The sequence below is a fragment of the Podarcis cretensis genome (genome assembly GCF_951804945.1).
Source record: "Podarcis cretensis genome assembly, chromosome: 3".
Taxonomy (NCBI): Eukaryota; Metazoa; Chordata; class Lepidosauria; order Squamata; family Lacertidae; genus Podarcis; species Podarcis cretensis.
Genome location: NC_137172.1, coordinates 28,948,645 through 28,970,825, shown reverse-complemented (window position 1 = coordinate 28,970,825; position 22,181 = coordinate 28,948,645). Strand labels below are relative to the sequence as shown.

The 22,181-nt window shown below is 40.3% G+C and overlaps 1 protein-coding gene across 18 annotated transcripts in view; it reads left to right on the top strand.

Annotated features, from left to right (window-relative positions):
• The window catches only part of ESRRG (estrogen related receptor gamma), a 496,182-nt gene that overhangs the window by 337,192 nt on the left and 136,809 nt on the right, over positions 1–22,181 (top strand). For 17 of the 18 annotated variants that reach the window (XM_079968778.1, XM_079968788.1, XM_079968783.1 and 14 more), the window contains 2 exons: positions 6,312–6,727; positions 21,543–21,659. In XM_079968778.1, coding sequence (XP_079824904.1) covers positions 6,312–6,727; positions 21,543–21,659 — 533 coding nt within the window. Of the gene's footprint in view, positions 1–4,501; positions 4,597–6,311; positions 6,728–21,542; positions 21,660–22,181 lie in introns of all 18 variants that reach the window. The other variant, XM_079968780.1, reaches the window with a different exon arrangement.

Genomic DNA, 22,181 nt, shown 5'->3' with positions numbered 1-22,181 from the left:
TTTGTCTCAATAATATTGATTAAATAGCAGTAGTTTGTTTAATCCAAGTGTATTTTTTCAATTATTACATTACTTAAAAGTCATCAGGGTAATGGTGATTTCTAGTGAAATATCATGTTAGTTATAGAGTAATGCCATAAGAATTGATTTGGACTTGGCAGGAAAGAAAGGCACATACATTCTCTCTGTCATATAATGCCAGAGCCCGATTTAGATGATTAGGACAAGAGGTTTCTGTGTAGCCTTAATTCATATAAAATGTGTGTGTTTTATAGACTTACAGGTTGCTCTCTACTACCTAAATAGCCATTATATCAATGAACACCTCAGCCAGTTAATTATGCAAAACATCCTGTATATAATTACATGGTATTATTATGCATTTAATAGTTTTATTGATTTGCCACTTGCCTACATATAGTATTTAGAACTATAAACAAGGGATGCTTACTTTGAATTGGAATAGACCCAAGGAAATTAACGCAAGATAAATTATGCTGGTTTGCATTTACTGCTTCTGATTTAATCCTTGTGTGTTGTAATAAAGCCACAATTCCTAGTTTGCGGAATCATGTGATGTCACCAGGACCATTTTATTTCTTTTCCCATTTTTGAGAGATTGATTCGTCAATGCTTTTTTAAGATGGTTCTTGTGTGCACACTATTACCTTGGGTTTTTTATTTATTTGGGGAGCAATTTGCTTGGAAGTGCTCCCACATTAAGTTAGTGCACTATATTTAATAGAAGAAGAGGAAGGAGAGAACAGGGTCAAGAGGATAGGTTTTCAAACATTTTCTTCACTGTGTGTCCTTTTTCTGTGACACATCCCCCCCCCCTTGCCAGTTATCTGCAGCATGGCTATTATTGTGAAGGGATATCTCTTTCTTTACCACTTCTTCCTTCACCGTAGTTGGTGACAAGGGATGTTGTAGGCTCTCCCTCCAAGAACAAAAGCAACATAAATTTTCAAGATGATGGAAGTAAATTTTACAGACAAAATAAGAAAAAAGCCTATTTTTAGTTGCAAATTGCTTCTTATTAATCTCTGTGCAGATGTTATTTAAAGTAATGAAATACGCTTTTGACTGTCATTTATATAGGCCAGAATTACTTCTGATTATTTTACTATTAATGGTCTCTTCCATTAGGTTAACCAGGCACACCTCAAGATATTTCTTATTAAAAGGGAAAAATATCTTTTTCTATTCCTTTTCCAACCAAGCCAGTGCACCTTAATGCAATGATGATATGTTAGACGCAGCAGTTGTCAAAGCATCGTATTACAGTGATGCCATAATGACACCCTGTCTCTGTAAAGTAGTCATGTTTTCTCAAATCACACGTTGCACCGTTGATTTCTGACATGACACTTCATTCAGTCGCTTTCCTTTTCTTCGGCGTTGCCATTCTCTGACAATAGCAGCTGGTGCCCATTTTCCTGCTAAGTGATTCACATTTTGCCACTTTGCTAGAGTGCAATTAGCTGAGGCAGAAAAAAGTGCTCATTGTAAAATAGCTCAGCTGAGATTGTAACTCAACTCAGTAACGAGAGCTTGTGCAAGAGAGTCTTGAGGTGACTTGGGTGTCGGAGAAGGGGGAGCAATGTGTTTGGGTTTCCTTCCACACAAATATTTATTCTCATTTATAGTCAGAAAAAGAATATACAAATGATTTCTGGTTTTTGCTGGTTTTGCTAAAGCACTGATTGTGCTTTTAGGGTCATAAAATCTTTTGAAACGGAGGCCACAGGTACATGTGAGGAAACTAATGGTTTTGTTATTAAAGGCCAGATTTCAAAAGAAAAGGAGCTGGATTCGAGTTCTGCCTTCCTTGTCAAAGTTTAAATTTGAAGCTCAATAGAAACAGATACCTTCTTTGAGGCGAAGAGGCTTCTTTGATTATGAAACATTATAAAACGCTGATATCCACATGCACACCATTCCAAACCTGCTTAGCTGATTTGCTGCTGCTTTGGGGCTGCAGGGGGCGGGAGGAGAGGAAGGGGAAGTCCTGTTGCATGAGTGGAAGTATGTTCTGCTCCTGAAAACACACAACATCAGGAGGGGGAAACCTATGGGCTTCCAGATGTTGTTGGACTACAACTCCATAATTCTTGACGCTGGCAGTGCTGTCTGCGGCTGATGGGAGATGGAATTCAATATCTGGATGGCCACATCCCTAATATATATTGATCATGCTATAGAAATATAAATAATGGTATTGTTTTGTAATTTACGCCCCATCCTAAAAACACCAACCTAGAAGTTGGATTCATTTTAATTGAATATCGTTTCCATGTAAGATTCTAGAGAGAGTAGTCCTTTGAAAATAGAAACATTTTGTCCAGGATTATCGCAAAACTTTGACCCAAATAGCTATAGCACTATAGCTAAAACTCTGGTCCGTTTTCATTGTACTTTCCTGGAAATTGGGTTGTGTTGTTTTTTTTACTAGCCAAATCCTAAATATGTTTTATGGAATTAAGTGATTTCAGTGGAACTGACTGCCACATAATGAGGTCAGAATAAAGCTGTGAGCCAGCATGCTTAATATTCCTAGTATTCCATAAGAACCTGGCTGAAAAAAGGGATTATGCATCTGCTGAGCTCTGTCCTCTTGCATGCGTGTTTAATTAATTTCAAAATTGACTTGCTCAATGGGTTTCTTGGCCCTAGCCTTATAGTGACCAGTGGCCATTCATCATAGCTATCAAAGTGAAAAACTAAAATCTTTAGCAGCTTTTATTAAGAAAATTTAGAAATGTGCTGTGGCATGCAATATCAGTATTTTGTTTGTTGTAGGCATTTAAGTAGGGGAGGTTGCTAACTGTCTTGGTATGCAGTTGGAGGCTGTGAACTCCCATTACACAGATAAAAGATCTACTTTACTTCAAATTAACCCTACCCCACATCCCAGTCTATGAGGCTGTGACCAGACACTTTTCTGTAATAAAAAGGGATAAGCATTTTTTTTAAAAAAAGAATCTCTAGTATAGAAAGGCATCCCTATATATTTACGTATATATGAAAATTACTCACCTGTATTTCTTGACAGAGAAAAGAGGTGTAATCTCCAGTTTGTTTGCTTAACGTGCATATACGTAACACTTCACAAGCTGCTTTTTCATGCATTTGCCCTACAAATGTCCACCATCCTTTCTACAAGATGGGCTCAGCCCTTAGGTACACCTGGAAGAACAATTGGAGTTACCAGCCAATTGAATAAAAACAATAATAAAGAGGAAAATAATCCTACCATGGCTTTAAAATAAATATTGTACACTTAAATATGACACATGTAATTTCTCATTGTAAACGTTAACTACATTTAGATTTTTATTAATCTGCTGTGACCTAAAAAAAAAAAAATCTGTATTAACAGCACAATGTGGAATTGGACTTTGAATGCAGATAAAGCCATCATCTTGAGAATAGCTCTTTCTGACAAAAAGGTGTTCTTTTGAAATAAAGTCCTATTCACTACATTCCTCTTAGAGTTAATGTGAATTTTAGTGCCTCTAATTTAAGATTGAAGTGAGGTCTAGAATAAAAATCACCGGCTGACAATTGAATTATAGACAGTTGTGAATATTTCAGGCTTGCATAAAAGAGCTTCAGAAAATCATGCACACAGAGAAAGAGGGAATTAAGGTTGAACTAGTTTTTTGGAATATGGTAATTGTGGCACTAGTACGTCTTCAGTGTAATGAGCTAAGTAGTAATTAGGAAGCCACTGTTTTCCTTTAGAGGTCTTTTAAAAAAATTAAAATCTGCCCAGCAATAGTGGACTCAAGTGATGAGTGCTAACACTATTGTAGCCTAGTTAAAACCTAATTGGGCAACCCTTCTCAATATATGGCAAACGAGGACTGAGCTCACTCAGTGACCATAGGAGGTAGAAAGGAAAAATGGAAAACATCGGGTTGGGAGTGGATTGCCCTACATGGAAGTAGTATGGTGCCAAAATTTTCTCTTTAAAAATGAAAAAACTCCACCAATTGATAAAAATAAATTACATTTTTAAATTATCAAAAGGTAAAGAAATTTTGAGTGAAATTCTCACAGGTGAACTGTATTGATTTGTTGCTGTACTTAATTTGTTTTTAAGATGGTCAAGGGATATTTGTGACCGAGTGCCTCATTACATTCACAAATAATCTTTGGCACTCTGTGCCATGCAGCCTTCCCAGGTGCCCAATCTTCCTGAAAACCTCATCTTGTTCTTGACTTCCCTTTCCAGCAAGCATGGGAAGGTAGGGAGACTGCTTGCTATGTCTCTGAGAACTATTGCTCTCTGCTTTTAAAGAGTGAAGACTTTTAGGTTTTTAAAGAAATCAGTGTGGAAATATTTTTAAAAGGTAAAAGAAAGGAGTTATCTTTAAAAAAGCCAGCAAATGTATTCCTCTGAGGTACTGAGTAGCCAGTCTCCCCGGCTTCCTATGACTCATTTGATGCCCAGGGGAAGACATCATGAGGTAACTCCTTCCATGGGCTTTTTCAGATCAGAAAGTGCAGGCAGCTGGGGAAGCTGCATGGAGAAATGTTTAATGGAAAGAAAAATACATACACAACAATTGGCCACCTCACAACAATAAGGTAAGCTCAACACTGCACTCACTGAAATATGTGTGTACGCATGTGTGCACGCCCTGCAAAAGAGGCAGAAAAATGGAAGCTTTATCTGCAGGGAAAGACAGCTTTCAGGAAATTGGAATACAGGCTTTGGCACAGTGCTAGCTGGAACCTTGAACAGAAGCACCCATGTTCAACATTGCAACATTTTGTTCCACTTAGTTAATCCAGACATAGATTCTCCTTGCTCCCTGTGTTCTTCCTTATAATAATTAACAATGACAACAAAAAATATCCTTAGTTGCACCATCTACCTTGTTTTGAGTCATGTTTGGTCCTATTCTCCTGGGAACTAAGCCAAGTTTTCATCCATTGACATAATTTGTGTTCCTTTTTCCTTTCTGTGCAGTGGTGGTTGTTGATTATGTGCATGAGTTAATTGATTGGCATGTAACATATTGAAATCAAAAAGTTAATCAGATAAAACCTTTTTAAGTTTGGTAACTACTCAGGAAATATTGTGAAGTCTGTTGTCCCTTGTTTCTAGGGTCTCTTTCACACTTAATATATCTTAGATTTAGGCATCAAATTGGTACACTAGTAAGGAAGCGATAGCTACACTCAAGCTTTTTTTTAATGGGTGAAATGGCATTTAGTGAATTCCTGGAAGAATTTCAAAGAGTCTACTTAACATGCTAATTGTCATCGCATCTTTGTCTCTTGAGTTGCAGGCCACATAGTATTACATTGTAATTTTGCTGCATACAATACTTGCAAAAAGTGAGCGATTTTTACTCCTTTGACAGGGAGACAATCCACAAGTTCAAATGTCTGTTCCCTTTTAGGTACAGTATCAAATATTTTAGCAAGTACAACTTCTCTCTATTTCCTCCATTAAAAACAAACATACGATAATAATAATTTATTATTTATTCCCCACCCATCTGGCTGGGTTTCCCCAGCCACTCTAGGCGACTTCCAACAAAAGATTTAAAATACAAACAAACCCCACAAGCTACTTACCTCATATGAACTTGTAGGTGTATGGGGTGCTTTCACAGTTATTATTGGCTAGTCTTAAGATAATAGGTAAAATGTAATTGCAGCTATAGCTGATGAATCATCCCACTTAGATTTTGTGAAACAGGAGTCAAACCTTAATTATTTGTTGGAAAACTGAGATGACCCATTACTAAGTAGCTGTATGTATAAAATCTTCCTAAAAATGATTTACTCTCTGATTCTTAAGGTTCAATCAATAGCGGATGCAGTTATGGTTTAATGAAACATGCTGACGAACAGTAATTGCTGAGGAAAATATTTGGCTCATCAAATATATATATATAAAGTTTTAGCTCCCTTTGTTAGTATGTTATTGCAAGTGATGTGAGTGAGTGGGTGGATGGGGAGGTAAGCTCTAGGAATAGCCTGGTGCTGAATTCATTGTCACCTTTGATGACAGTTTAGAATTTAGAGAGTTGATTTAAGGAAAATTGGCAAGGGGGAAGTAGAGAGCAAAGAATAAACTGGATCCAGTCTCTTTAAAGTTTTTGTTTACTGCCTGTCTAAGGCTTTGATAAAGCTCTGTCATGCCCTTATGCTGATTACCTTCATGTAGAACAAGAGGTATTGACTAATGAATGAATGATGTGCGGTCCTTAGCCCTTGCAGTGCTGCCTTTAAAGAGCATTGTCTTTAATGCACAGAAACTTCTCTCTCTCTCTCTTTTTACAATTCAGGCTTCTCTGCAGAATGTCAAGCAAGGATCGACACATTGATTCTAGCTGTTCGTCATATATCAAGACGGAACCATCGAGCCCCGCCTCCTTGACGGACAGCATCAATCACCACAGCCCTGGTGGCTCCTCTGACGCCAGTGGGAGCTACAGTTCAACCATGAATGGACATCAGAATGGGCTAGATTCGCCACCACTCTATCCTTCTGCCCCAGGTCTTGGGGGTAACGGTCCTGTCAGGAAACGATATGATGACTGCTCCAGTACCATTGCTGAAGATTCACAAACCAAGTGTGAATACATGCTGAACTCAATGCCCAAAAGACTGTGTTTGGTGTGTGGTGATATTGCATCAGGGTACCACTATGGGGTGGCTTCATGTGAGGCCTGCAAGGCTTTCTTCAAGAGGACAATTCAAGGTCAGTGCTTGACTACGTTTCTCTGGTCCAAAGAAGCACAACTCCCCCTTCCTGCTCTTTTTTATTCCTGAAGTTGTTTTGTTACATTTTATTGTGTCCACTCATCTTAATACCATGTTCCAGTGGAACCTGGAGGCAACTTTATAGGAGTGAGGACTGCCTGATTTAATTCTCTCTACTTTTCTTTATTTTGACAGTGAAAGGGTAGGCAAAGATATATTGCAATTGCTTCTCCCACCCTCCTGTCTTACCCACCTCCGAAACTCAAGAAGCTTTTCAGAACAGCATTCCATGCATTATCTCAGGGATGGGGAACCTGAGGCCCTCGAGATGTTGGTGAAATACAATTCCCATCATCCCCAATCCTTGGCCATGTTGACTGGGACGGAAAGTGGGAGTCCAATAGTATCTGGAAGGTCACACTCAGATTCCCAGTCACTACCTTGTCTTTTGCATTAGAAGCATGCCACACATTTTGAAGCACAAGGTGGTAAAGTTGGAGCTGATTTAAGGCACATTCTCCTTTATTGGCTTTGTTTCTATTTGTATTTAAAACTAAACCTAAACCAATATAGTGCTCCTTATCCCCAAAATACTGGGACGCAGGTGGCGCTGTGGGTTAAAGCCTCAGCGCCTAGGGCTTGCCGATCGAAAGGTCGGCAGTTCGAATCCCTGCGGCGGGGTGCGCTCCCGCTGCTCGGTCCCAGCGCCTGCCAACCTAGCAGCTCGAAAGCACCTCCGGGTGCAAGTAGATAAATAGGGACCGCTTACCAGCGGGAAGGTAAACGGCGTTTCCGTGTGCGGCTCTGGCTCTGGCCAGAGCAGCGATGTCACGCTGGCCACGTGACCCGGAAGTGTCTCCGGACAGCGCTGGCCCCTGGCCTCTTAAGTGAGATGGGCGCACAACCCCAGAGTCTGTCAAGACTGGCCCGTACGGGCAGGGGTACCTTTACCTTTACCTTTTACCAGCGGGAAGGTAAACGGCGTTTCCGTGTGCGGCTCTGGCTCTGGCTCTGGCTCTGGCCAGAGCAGCGATGTCACGCTGGCCACGTGACCCGGAAGTGTCTCCGGACAGCGCTGGCCCCTGGCCTCTTGAGTGAGATGGGCGCACAACCCCAGAGTCTGTCAAGACTGGCCCGTACGGGCAGGGGTATCTTTACCTTTACCTTTATCCCCAAAATGGGAGGTGTTGGTTTCGAGAATTAGAAGCCTTACTGCCAGGGTAATAGCCTGAGTTTGGTCTGTCTGCGTCAGTTTTCACCTGTAACAACACCCCTCCCAACACTATTATTTATAGTAGGTACAAGGAAAGATCCCACAGCAGGACTACCTGCAAATGCAGGCTTCAGTCCACCTGCACTATTGGCAACAATTAAACCAGTCTCCTCCTTCTGACAACTATTTGCATGGTTATAATTGAAGTGCTTTCCATGTTGCTAGATCAAAAGTTGCCTAGCAACTGGCCAGCCCTCAGCTTAGACAAAACTCCTCAGCTGTGTTGGGGCATCTGGCCCAGCTGTCAGGAAACCACTATTCCCGTGCCATTGACATTTGGAAGGGGATAGAAAAAACAGCATCACAATGAATTGTAATAGTAACAAAACACGTTTAATCAATTTGCTGAATGGCATGGGTGAAGGAAACGGGGAGCCAGGCATCTGTGTTTGGAGAGGCTGCAGACAAGGAATGAATATTACCTTGAATACCAGGCGTGGAAAAGAATGTGGTCATGTGTAGCTGCAGGTTTTGTTTAGAGAAACAACTGAGTGAATAAGGGAAGCAGGGACACTTTCTGCATAAGTTTGACTTTCTTCACAAGTAAACTTAAACCCATGCCAAACTCTCATGAGAATGCAGGGACTTGCAATTCCCTAGGCCACACTTCCACATATATCCCCACCCTTTGATGTGCATCTTACTAATATTTGGGTAGGCAACCTTTTTGGCTTTGCAGGCCAGATTCCTATTGGATCCTAGCATTGCCATCTAAATTTAACAGGTGGGTCAGGTTGCCCACCTATCATTCAGCTGACATCACAGTGACATCAAATGACTGGGCACTTTGAAGTCTTGACATTGGGACTTCAAAGCACCATTCAGGTGCTTTGTGCCCTGTGCAATATTTTAAAGCCTGAGGCTTCGGCTTTGCTGCTTATCAGCTGGTGGGTAGTAAAGCTGAAAGCTGCTTTTTGTAGGCATCAGTTGCATGGATGAGTTCCCTGTGGGGCCAGAGGTCTCCAAGCCCTTCTCTAAAGTGCCACAGTAGGGGTTTTGTTGTCTTTCCCCTCATTCTGTGAATTATAGTAACAGTTTACTGGACTGGCAAATTTGAGAGAGGGTGAGGATGGGTGGAAGAGATATTATATAGGAAATGACAATATGAGCCTTTGACCAATATCATAGATGTAGCCAGGGGAGATGGAGTTTATTTATCTCTGTTGTCTCAACCGGTGAAGGCATCTTTCAAGCTGAAGACAGTACAATGGCAGTGTTGTACCTAGAGATTATATAGGTGCTAGAGCCTGTCACAGCTATTCTCATGCAAGGAAGGATTAAGCAGAGGTTAGTGGTTGTCCAGGGCTGACATTAGGCAGAACTTAAGAAGATGTCTTATAAGTCACATCAGTAGTCTATCAGCTCTGTGTTTTCTGCACTCCAGTTTCAAATAGAAGTCTTTCATAGCTCTATCTGGCAATATCAGGAGCTGTATTGAACCTGGTACCTTTTTGCATTCAAAGCATAAGCTCTGTAGGAGCCCCTATTGTGATGATGTTTACATCCCGTAGGTATAAGTGATTTAGCTCCTTGCTGCATTCCTAAGTTTGTAAAAGGTTTCCTTAGCTGCTATAAAATTCTGTGGCATTAGCTGGTATGCTCCTGCACAAACAACATAGCAAAACTCCATACAGTCAATTCTCCATCTGCTCTGGTATCTATAGCATAGACTTTCACCCTCAAAACCTTGATCACAGTTCCTATCTTCTCTGAGCAAGCCATCCAGTCAATTTCCCCACCCATAACCCAGTGCCTACTTAGGGCAAAGCTCAGTTTGCCTTATATGCCCTCCGGCCCCTATGCCAGGTGGGATCTCAGCCTAAGTGTGAGTAGCTGATCCATAAGCCAGTGGAGTCCTGCTTCTGGGCTAGGAGGGAGGGAGAGGTGGGCAGCAGTTTACCTGCCCAGCCAAAACCTTTGCCATTCACTTCTGTTTGCATGCTGTAAACTCACATTTTCTCTTTGCCTTAAAAACTGTACCACACATACATACTTACTCCTTGAAGAAGAAGAATCAATGCTGGTGGTTGGGAAAACTTCACCTATCAACTCTTTTAATCTATTACCACTATTGCTGCTGTTGCTCCAAGACGGGAGATATTTTTTCCCTTGTAAAAACCCCAACATGCTCTTAAGAGTATGCAGTAGCATTAGGCCAGGCATCCCCAAACTGGGCCCTCCAGAGGGAATCTGGAAAAACACATTTTGTGAAATTGGCAAGAATTTTATTCTAGGTCTCACAATATTAACTAGTGTGGGAAGTACCCCAAGAGAGTTTGACCCCTATCAAATGTTAAAGATGATAAGCCAGTGACTGATTCTTGTACAACTCCATTATAAAATATAGAATATTTCCCAAGGAATAGGGGAACTGGAGTTTCATTATTTGCTAACAAACCAAGCAACTTTATTTTGTTTTGTTACATCTTTAGATACAATAATGCTGTGTAGCTGCCCCCCTGAATCTAGTGAATGCTAAAGAACTTTATCCATGGACACCAGCAGACTTATAAGTAATATGCCCTAACTCAGCAGCACCAAATTAGAAGTGAGTCTATTGTGATAAAACTTGGAAGGTTTTCAAGGTCCACTAGAGATTGCAGCAGTTTATTCCAGAAATAAACTGATAAGTGAACAAATAGTGTTGGCAAATTTCACAAAAATTAATGGACAGACTTAGACTCACTGTTCCTTTCAGTAATCATGGGGTGCGGTGGGTAGTATGTCTGGCCTGTGTTGAAACAGTTGTTACTGGTTGCTTTGTTCTCTCTGGAGTTGAATAGTTAGATCTTCTATGAATGGTGCCATTTTTATCTGTTGCAGAACCAATTTGATCTACAAACCTATGAACACTGTATGATAAATATGATATATCTTCAATTGGGAGGGTAGTAAACAAAGATAGGACTAGTTATGTAAATTCAGATAAGCGTTCCTTTGAAATGAAAACTGTAACGTTTGCTTCCTGGCTCCACACAAATTCAGCACCTTCCAAAGTGTGTGTTTACCTAACTCAGAGCTAATGCCATCCTTAGCAAATCCAGACGATCTAAAAATTAACTAATTGACTTGTTTGATCCTATAGGCATTTTTACGTAGCCCTAAGAGAGTGGTTTTTAAATAATAGAGGCCTTGGCTTACCAAATTACATGGACCTTGGCTTCAGTGCAAAGATGGCATACCTGCAGTGAACCTGACACTGTGTCACCTGAATCCATCATTACCTGATTAAATCATTCACCTTCCTTATATAAGTAAAGCCTTTGTATCAGCATTTCCTTCCAAGAATGTTTCAAGCAGGCAATGATGGATCTATTTCACCTGCCTCACGCTATTTCTTGAAATTGATTACCCAACTGAACACTGAAGTAGTTCTCTTCTACCCAAACTTTTAAGTTTTCAGGATTGCTATTATGTGGGTGCACAAAACAACCATGGCTTCTGCCTTATTCCACTTATCTGGGAGTAAGCCTCATTGAAGTAACTGGGATTTACTCTTGGGAAGTAAATGCATGGAGAGCATTGTACTGCAAGTCACTCATCTAACTAGATTCAAAGTGTTGCAGATGTGATATGGTTGTGCCTTAGGGCAAAATTACATCAGATCAACAGATAGAGGTAACGGACCCGACAGTTAAGTCCAGTCACAAACGACTTGGGGGTTGCTGCCCTCATCTTGCTTTACTGGCCGAGGGAGCCAACGTTTGTCCGCAGACAGTTTTTCTGGGTCATGTGGCCAGCATGACTAAGCTGCTTCTGGCGAAACCAGAGCACTGCACGGAAACGCTGTTTACCTTCCCGCTGGAGCGGTACCTATTTATCTACTTGTACTTTTTAGGGTGCTTTTGAACTGCTAGGTTCGCAGGAGCTGGGACCAACAGATACCTGAATATATTTACCATTTCCTTAAGTTTTTTGGCAAATAGCCATGGTGTGTGGAGGAGTTCCAGACTGGGAGGCCTTTTTAATCCCTTCTTCCTGCACAGTTTCCAAAATTAAAATATCCCTTCTCCATGGCTGCCATTTACCAAAATTCTGTGAAACAGGAGATCTAGTATCTCATCTAATTTAGCCCTCATAGCCCTCCTTGATTTGGAGTCAAGGAGAGGGGAAGTGATCCTTCACTTAATTCTGATTGATGCCCAGGATATGGTTTGAGATGTTAAGTGCTGTTGAATTAATCAGAAACCCAGAATGTCCAGCATGGCTGCATTTGATTTCAAAAGAAGAAACTTCTGACAAATGAAAGGAAAGAGAAAAAAAAAGAATAATTTTTTCAATGTTCTCAGAAGTTATTTTGAATATACTAAATAGATGATCAGATAAAATATATATGTACAAACAACTCCAAGGAGATGTCAGCTTAGTAAATGAGCAGGGAAAGATATAAAAGGTAAGAAAGCTGCGCTTTAAAAGCCTTGGTCAGATGGGTAAATAAAGGGGCCACAAACTGCCAAAAACAAACCTAAGGAAAAACCATAAATAAATAAATAAATACAAACAAACAAACAAACAAACAAAAACAAACAAATAATAAATAAATAAATAAAACAAATACTTATGAAGTGTACTGTATACACTTTTGATAGCCCCACAACAAAAAGGATATAATGGAGATAGAAATTATGCTGAAAAATGACAGCCAGAATGATTCAATATTAGGGGCACATTCCATATGGAAATAGGGGAAAGCATTTGAAGTGTTTAATTTAGATTACTGGTTTAGGGTTGGAGAGAGACAGCATAGAGCAGGTGTGAGAAGTCCTCCCTGCCCCTTGAAATCTGCATTTCCAGTGGAAAGTAATCAATGCCTGTATACTACTGATGGGCAGATCTAAGGACCAAAGAGGAATGGAAGGAAAAGAGTTCTTCAGCGGAACTCTGCAGCCAGACACCTGGAGATCTCCAAGTTCCAGATTCTGAAGACTTGTGCTCCATATTTGGACCATGATCTGGAGGTTCCCCATTCCTGCCATTGTTTGTTTTGTTAGATTAGTAATAACATGGGGATATATAGAATCATAGAATCATAGAACTGTAGAGTTGGAAGGGACCCTGAGGATCATCTAGTCCAACCCCCTGCAATGCAGGAATATGCAGCTGGTCCATACAGGGATCGAACCTGCAACCTTGGCGTTATCAGCACCATGGTCTAACCAACTGAGCTATCCAGGCTCATCAATGTTGCCCTCTATCTTCATAATGCTAGAATTTGAGGGTCACTGGTGAAATTGTTGGCAGTAGATTCAGGACAGACAAAAGGAAATACTTTCACAATGTATAATTTAACTGATGGAATTACTGCCATAAGATGCCACAATACTAAGCTTATCCTCAGGTAACATTAAACAGGCATCAGAAAAATTATGGAAGATAGGTCTAATGCATAGATATTGGCTAACAAGATGGGACATCCATCATTTATTTATTTTTTTAGTCAACTTACAGATGGCTTACTATATATAAATATATTGAGCTGGCTTACAGTGATGAGTCAAAGACTCGAAAAGACCAAAGAGCCAAGAGGTCTAAAAGAACTCAATACATATATACAGATAATATAAATAACAAGCAAATAAAGTCATCATAACTAAATGACAACACCTGGACTGTAAAATACTGAAAATAATAACCAGTACAAGCCAGCAGTTGATAGTCAGGTAATTCTCAGACAAAAAGATACATATTTTTTTTAGAAAGTAGTTGAGACATGCTGTGGATGGAGCCTCCCGAACAGTAGGGGGTGACAACATTCTAGAGAACAAAGAAGGCCCACTTCTATATTGCCACTAGATGGCAATCTGTGAGTCACGGTTCATCCCCTGGAGTCTCTTCCAATCTCACTGACTGCACTTGCCTATTGGCAAGGCAATCTGCTAATTACTTGGTCCAAAGTTTATTGATGAGCTATTGATGACACTCCTGCCAAGGAGTGTGGTGGAGTCTCCTTCTTTGGAGGTCTTTAAGCAGAGGCTTGACAACCATATGTCAGGAGTGCTCTGATGGTGTTTCCTGCTTGGCAGGGGGTTGGACTTGATGGCCCTTGTGGTCTCTTCCAACTCTATGATTCTATGATGCTTTTGAATTATGGTGCTGGAGGAGACTCTTGAGAGTCCCGTGGACTGCAAGAAGATCTAACCTATCCATTCTTAAGGAAATCAGCCCTGAGTGCTCACTGAAAGGACAGATTCTGAAGCTGAGGCTCCAGTACTTTGGCCACCTGATGAGAAGAGAAGACTCCCTGGAAAACACCCTGATGTTGGGAAAGATTGAGGGCACAAGGAGAAGGGGACAACAGAGGACAAGATGGTTGGACAGTGTTCTCGAAGCTACTAACATGAGTTTGACCAAACTGTGGGAGGCAGTGGAAGACAGGAGTGCCTGGCGTGCTCTGGTCCATGGGGTCACGAAGAGTCGGACATGACTAAACAACAACAACAACAAGCTTAGGATGCAGTATTCTCCTGTATCCCAGTTGTGACTAAACAACAACAATGAGCTTAGGATGCAGTATTTTCCTGTATCCCAGTTGCTGAAGGTCGTAGAGCAGGAAAAGGCTGTTGCCTTCGTGCCCTGCTTATGAGCTTTCTGGAGGGATCTGGCTAAGCCAGTGTTGGAGGCAGGCTGGTGGATTAGATTGGTCTGATCCTGAAGGAACCTTATGCGATATTTTGTACAAGCCACAAGGATAGTCTTCCTGTGTATATTGAACCTATTATTGCTGTTGTGATTGCACAGAGTAATCTGATTGTGCAGGAGTCTATGTTATGCCCACATTATTTCTCCACAGTTGCCTGCTACCTTGTTTATACAAAGGCAAATGGCTGCATTGCTTGTACAGCACTGTTTTTTTTTCTAGCGTTTGAGATCGCCAAATCTGTCTCATAAGTTTAATTTTCTTTGGTATTTTTCTGCTGTCCTTCTCATGTCTATAGCACACATCTCTACACACTATACATAGAGAAGGAGTACCGTGCTATGAGTGCTGGATCAACTTGCATGGATATCGGCCAAAGAATAAAATTTGGCTGGAACATACTTTGTTTGGTCATGCAGAAAGGCCTCTCTGATTACTGGGCAATAGCACAAGAGTGTAGCTTGTGCCTGGCCCTTTAAAGCCAATGAGAAACATTGGAAAGAAGAAGCATGGCTTATTAATAGCACAGAAGACAGTAGCCCTGGTCAGTGCCATTATTATTATTATTAGAGCTGTGACTGCTTTGAACTTTGATTTTGTTACATGCACAGCTGGCCTGCAGAACTCAAATCAGAAGCCATGCATCTGTAGTCTTAGTCAATAAATAAAATTAATAACCACCTCACCGACTCTTGGAAGTTTTTGTCATCGGTGAAAAGCTTAGAGCAGCCCCAGCAGTTGGTTATCCAGCCTTTGCATGACTACCTTAAGTGAGGGAAATCACACTACCCCACTAGGTATTTCCTTTCATTGTCTAATTACTCTTGCCATTCTGCTAATGTTTAACTAAAATCTACCCTCCTGTAACTTAAGCCGTAGCCCTGGCTTCTGGGGCATCAGAAAACAAGTCTTTAGCTTCCTCTGTGCAATGGCCCTTTAGATATTTGAAAAGTGTTATCACATTCCCCCCTTATTCTTCTCTAAACAGTGTTTCACACAGTTGTACCTTGGATCCCAAACGTCTTGGTACTTGTCTGTTTTGGCTTGGGAATGCTGCAAACCCTCACGAAAGTGAGTGTTCCGGTTTGCGAATGTTCTTTCAAACTCAAACATCCGATGGGGCTTCTGCAGCTTCCGATTGGCTGCACGAGCTTCCTGCAGCCAATTGGAATCCATTGGATTCTGTTCGATTTCCAAGGTACCATTGTACTTATATTTTGATACATTGCTCATAAACTCTTTCACCTTAGTCACTTTCTTTCAAGGCTGCTTTCTCCCTAACAACCTGGTTTAAGTTGAACTTGTACCCGGGTTCCATTCTTCATTGCAAAAGCCTTTTAAAAAAAGCATGTCAGAAAACCAACATGGAATTTTTACATATACTGTAATTCATTCTCACCACCTCCACTGCTGGAGGCTTAACTTAAACTTTCAGTGGTCATGCCCTTGAACAGACCAAAAACTTTCTGTATTTAGGACTTACCTTCCACTATACAAAGTCTTGGAACACTCACTGGCTGTTTACTTCCCAAATAGTGGAGGTGAGCAAACTGGCAATGCTCCCTTTCTTTCATACACAGGGACATTAGTATATTCCCTCAGTCTTAAAAGTATTAAATGCGAAATCTGCATCACTATTATATGCTTCCAACATTTGGTACAATGGCTGTTTTCCTAAGCTTGATACATTTCAATCAAAGTTTCTGAGGTCCTTACTTCAGGTACCAAACTGGGAACCAAATTCAAATTACATTTCAAAAGGTATACAGTGGTACCTTGTGTTATGTACTTAATCCGTTCCAGAGGTCCGTTCGTAACCGGAAACTGCTCGTAACATGAGGTGCGCTTTTGCTAATGGCGCCTCCCACTGCTGCCGTGCTGCCGGGGCACGACTTCCGCTCGCATCCCGGAGCAAAGTTCACAACAAGGGGCATCTACTTCCAGGTTAGCAGAGTGCTTAACCTGCAGAATTCGGTACGTAACATGAGGTACCACTGTACCCATGCAGTACAAACATATTCCTAATCTCTTAGTTAACTTTGTTTAGCAGAAAAATGTATCTGGGCAGACAGTGATGAGCCACTGGGGATGGGGAAAGAGCCATTCTGGAGCCTAGAAGAGTATATTGCTTCTTCCCGGAGCAATGTATTTCCTGTTCAAGTGCTAGTCTGACAATTGCACAGAGCACGGAGGAAACTGATTTTTCTTGCTTCCATACATTCATGTATGACATGCCATCTTGCAGTGAGCACTCTCAGACTATGCACCTGCTATTTAAGGAAGAGTACAATCCCATCTAGAACATGATTCCTAATTTCTAGACCCAGATGCCACCTACCCACAGTGTCACAACTCAAGCGTCATCAAGTTTGCCTCCCCTTCTTTGATTTTGTGTGAGTCCAGTTTTTAATAGGGACTAATTTCATTTGTAGAACCATATGTCATTTTCCTTTGTCCCTCTTAAGAAAATAAAACCATTGCTTGAAATTTCATAAAAACACTAAAAATAAACATTCCTGGGTATGTGGAGGAAGAACAGAAACTCTAATCTGACACAGATCTCATTGCATTTTCACAACACAGGGCTTTGTCTATATATTTTTATTGTAAGACGTAACACTACATTATTCACGTCTTAAGTGCCAAACTGTAAAAGTCCATCGTGCCACTGAAAGGAAGATACAAATTGTGCCCTGGCACTCTGTTATTCTCTCAGTCAGCTAGATGCAAGAGTATAAAATTGTCAGTGAAAAAATTATATCGCCTCCAAACTAATTGTACAAAAGACTTTTTAAAATAAGTAACCAGTGTGCAGGGCTCTCTGAAAGTCAGCCAGAAGAGATTATAAACTGCTCTATCATTCTTGTCAGCTCTAGTAAAAGCCTTAAGCTGCCCAGCTGATTTTGTTCCTTGTGTAAAGTAGGTTCATTCAAGTTTGCACCATGTACAGGTTTGCCCTCATTTAGTGTGTCTAGTTACAGAAATATTTATTTTTATTTATGTCATAAAATTTATATAACGCCTGATTGCAAAAAAACCCCACCTCCAAGTAGTTTACAAGAAGAATAAAACAATGAAATTATCAGTAAAAAAACCCCACCCAGCTAGAAGCAGCTATTTAAAATGTTCAAAAATTAATTAAAATCAACAGTAAGCTAAAAACTAGATTAAAGCACATGCCAACGTTCTACATATTTGGATAGATTTGTCCAGACAGAAACATTAGTAGGTGCCAAAAATAGTGTATTGTTCTTCTTGACAGCCTGTAACATTTGTATACATCTTAGTCTACATATCTATGGAGAGAAAACTTATAGGCAGATTTTCTGGAAGTTCTTCAAAGACATTTTGATGTCTCTATAGAAGGGCTGATTAACTTGTGAGCCTCCAGATACTTGTCTGATTCCCAGCTATCCTCAGCCACGGCCAGCATGACCAGTAGCTAGAGATGGTGGGTGCTACAGCTTAACAAAAATCCTGAGGACCACAGGATAGCCATCGCTGTTCTACAGTTTGTAATAAACTAAAGAAGAACAAGACAATAAAAGAAACCTTAGATATTCAGGGTACATGAAACTTGAATTCTTATTTAAATCTATGTAATAGTGTAATGGATGCATGGAACAGCACAATTTTAGTATAACATTCTTTTTAATTTTTAAGACAAGTACAAAAAATGAAATAGGACTTTCAAGGGCATTTTATTTGTGCAAGCATGGACCTATGTTACCAGATAATCTACTCCAGCGTCTATGAAACAATGGGTCCTTGATCCATGCTTAAAGCTTTTAAAAACTGGTCATGTTTGGGAAATGTTGGAAAATTGGACTAATGGTTCAGTATGGATCAACAGAACCACATATTTAAGAATGCATTCATCATGCTAGTTTTATTTTACCCCTGTTTGGAAGGATCAGTTTTCTATAGTGACATTGTGGTAGCAATTCATATTTATTAAATTCTAAATGTATATATTACTTACTTGGACAAAAGACCTCCAAGCTGTTTTCAACAGTCAGTCTAAAATATTCATTTAAAACACCAATTAGAAAAATAAATACATTGACCCCCCCCCCCCAGTTCCCTAGAAGTCCAGACTACAGGCTACTGTGGGTTAAGGAGACTTAATTTGTTGAGGTTTGTTTTTCTTGCATTGGCCTGTGAGATGCATCTTTGTAAAAAATAAAATAGAAAAACTGGGATCCACATGGGTTGACGAAACAGAAATGTAAGTGAGAATTGCACTATGTGAAATGGTTATCTTATACCAGAAAATGGGGAATGGAGCCCAGCCCACCATGTGGCTTTTGGCCAAGCATCAGCACAAATAGAAATACCACTTACATCCTAGTCAAATATGAAGTTGGTTTCTTCTCCCTGATACCAATACATAGCCACCTCCATACATCTTCTGGCTTAGGGATGTTTAGGAAATGACTGGCACCTGATATTCAGCTGGAACTTCAGGCTGCATTTAATCTTTTATGCCGTGTTCATTGTTGCTACCACCTGTTGATATACATCAAAGCAGTTGAATTTCTAACTGGGCACTTCTTGATTTTCCTGTGCCTGTAATGTGAATGTAAAATATATGTTGCTTAGAACAGATGTTTAATTTAAAAATAGCTCTGTGGCACTATTTATTCTTCATTAGCAACAGTTGCACATGCACACAATAGAGAGAAGTTCAAAGGCGCATTTTGTTGTTGTGTGGAAATGTGCTGAGACAGTATCACATGCCAAAATAGGCAAAGTAGGATTGTTCCTGACTTGAAAAGAAATGGCTACACTCACCCTATGTAAACACACTCTGTTAACGACTGGTTTTTCATATAAACCTAGGGCCAAACTAGACATGACATCAAGCATACCTTTATCAACCATGCCAAGGTTTTTACAAGAATTAACATGAAGTGTTAACCTGATTTTGATCAGGATCATGGCAGGGTAGGAAAGGATTAAATCCTCCCTCTTTGCATGTTGTAGTTCCAATGAAAACCATATTTAGCTTGGTCCTTTCAATATACGTTAGATTATATGCTCAGGACTTTGAGTGCTTGATTTCATCTTGAGTCAGGCATGCTATAAGCTGCACAGTAACCCAAATGTATGTGCAGTGTTTCAAATGATGGAACTACGAAATCTACTGGAGGCAGACAAAACAGTGAAGTTCATATTTGGGGAATGGAAAGCTTTGTCCCACATGTTAGATGGCTGAAAGGGCGGCGGGGGGGAGTATATTCCACATTGTATAGGATCCTTAACATGTTTTCTCTAAAGTATACCCTATTGATTTTGATGGATTTAATATTTAAGGAAGTAGATTAAGAATTACAGCCTTGCTTTTAACTTCCAGTGTACCATTCAGTTAGAATTTGTATGTGAAAATGTGTTCTCCCACCCTCCAAATAACCACAGGATCCAACAGTGTGGTGGTGGTGATGGGGCTACATGTATCAAGATGGGAGAAGCTTTTCATCCCTTCATCCTCTTCTGACACCACCCATGCAAATTCATTGAATTATTGTGCTCCTCCAGGTGGCTGTGTATTCTACTTCTATAGTGGATTTGGCTGACTTACACAGACCAGATAAGATGGTGCAAAAGATTTCAGTTCCCAGCCCCACCCCAATATGTGTTGAGTTAAAATACTAATTTAGTGCGCTGTTTCTGCTGAGCATTTAAATTTTACGGCATGTGGGGCTCTCTTACCACAAATATATAACTATTTTGCAGCATCAGTGCCATGCATTCTTTGTTGAGTTAGCAGTTGCAAAGCATTTGAATCTTTGTACAATCCTGCAATCCGCTAATGTGATATTTAATGAGGAGACATCAGTCTGGAGAAAGGTAGTCAATATAAATCAGTGTTTACAAAGTGTGATTAACTCTGAAATATTTCATCACTGCTGTGGTCCCAGGCAGACTCTATGCTAATTACGAGAATCTGTGCATGTTTCAGGGGACTTCCGTGGACTCTGAGTGCAGCAAACACGGAGCAGCAAAATTGCAATTATGCCTGGACTGTCTCTGATGACAATTTATGCATTTGGTGTGATGACCTCCCACTTCCCAAGAGAGCAATAAACAGAATGCATTTTCATTAAGATACTAATGCACTTAATCACAGGGGGAAAGGGTTAGAAAGTAACAAAATACCTTTAAAGCGAGATGGGGCAGCACTGATGAGGAGAGACGTTTTTATTCTTCCCCTGAAGTACTAACATCACAAACAGCATCATTCTGAGTGTGACTGTGAATATCAGGTTATGTACAAATACAGCAAACAGCTGAGCTTATACTACAATATTACATTGGGCAAGTTAAGAAAAAGAATCCTGCTAGATCCATCAAGCCTAGTATCTGTTTCCTACACTGGCCTATGTGATGCCTCCAGGAAACAGAGCATTATTTTGTTTAACTCTGTTATTATTCATGTTGTTGTTGTTGTTGTGCCCCCCCCCCCATGGAACACTCTCCAGTGAGGCCTGCTCGGCACCAACTCTTATTATATCTTTGGTTGTAAGTTGCTTTGAGAAAAAAATAAAATTGTTTGGCTCCTAGTTAAAACCATTCTCTTCTCACAAGCATTTGACGTAATATGCTGAACTGAATGCTATGGCTTATATGATATGGTTGCTTTTTTCAGAAGCTGCTAGTATTAATGTTTTCTTTTTGGAGGTCAGTTTTGGTTGTGTTAATTATTCATGTCTTTTTCTTTATATTATGCTTTAAATTTGCTGTATGTCATCTAGAGATTGGTGTTAGGGGAATAAAAAAACAAAGTACACTTTTAGCAATAAAGGCACTTTTTTGGCAATATCTAAGCTTCCATGATGAGAACTTGATCACTAATAATCCTCAATGGTTTCCTCTCTTTTTTCTTCACCCTGAACACCACAGGTAACATAGAATACAGCTGCCCAGCAACAAATGAATGTGAAATTACAAAACGCAGACGCAAGTCCTGCCAAGCCTGTCGTTTTATGAAGTGTCTAAAAGTTGGCATGCTGAAAGAAGGTAAGGTGGATTGTGTCTTAAGTACTTGTTTAAATAGTTGTGAGCTGACCTGAGTGCTGCTCGGATTTCAGAAGGCCAGGAGATACATTTGCTTTTTGTAGAAATAACAAAAACAAAGCAAGGCAATTTATTCTTCCCAAACAATGCTGAGAACTGCAGTCCAGTTCATGCACAACAGTCAGTCGGTGTGATCCTCACCAAGCATGGGACCTACTCCTGAAAATGCTCTGGGGTTTGTTGTAATGCTGCAGCAAAGTACAAATCCAGTATAAGAGAACTAGAAATTGGAAGCAGAACTAAATAGAGCCAGCACTACTTATTTCCCTCTAATACAAATACCTTCTTGAAACACTAATCGCCTAAAAGTCTGGAACAAACTGGCCAGATGGTATTCCTTAGAGGAGGAGTTCTAAAGGGCAGTGCCACTGTGGAAAAAGTCCTAGAAAAGCAATGTGCTGAATCTCCAGGAGTTGTCATGATCGTAAGGGGAAATATGTAGGAAAAGACATTCCTTTAAGCACC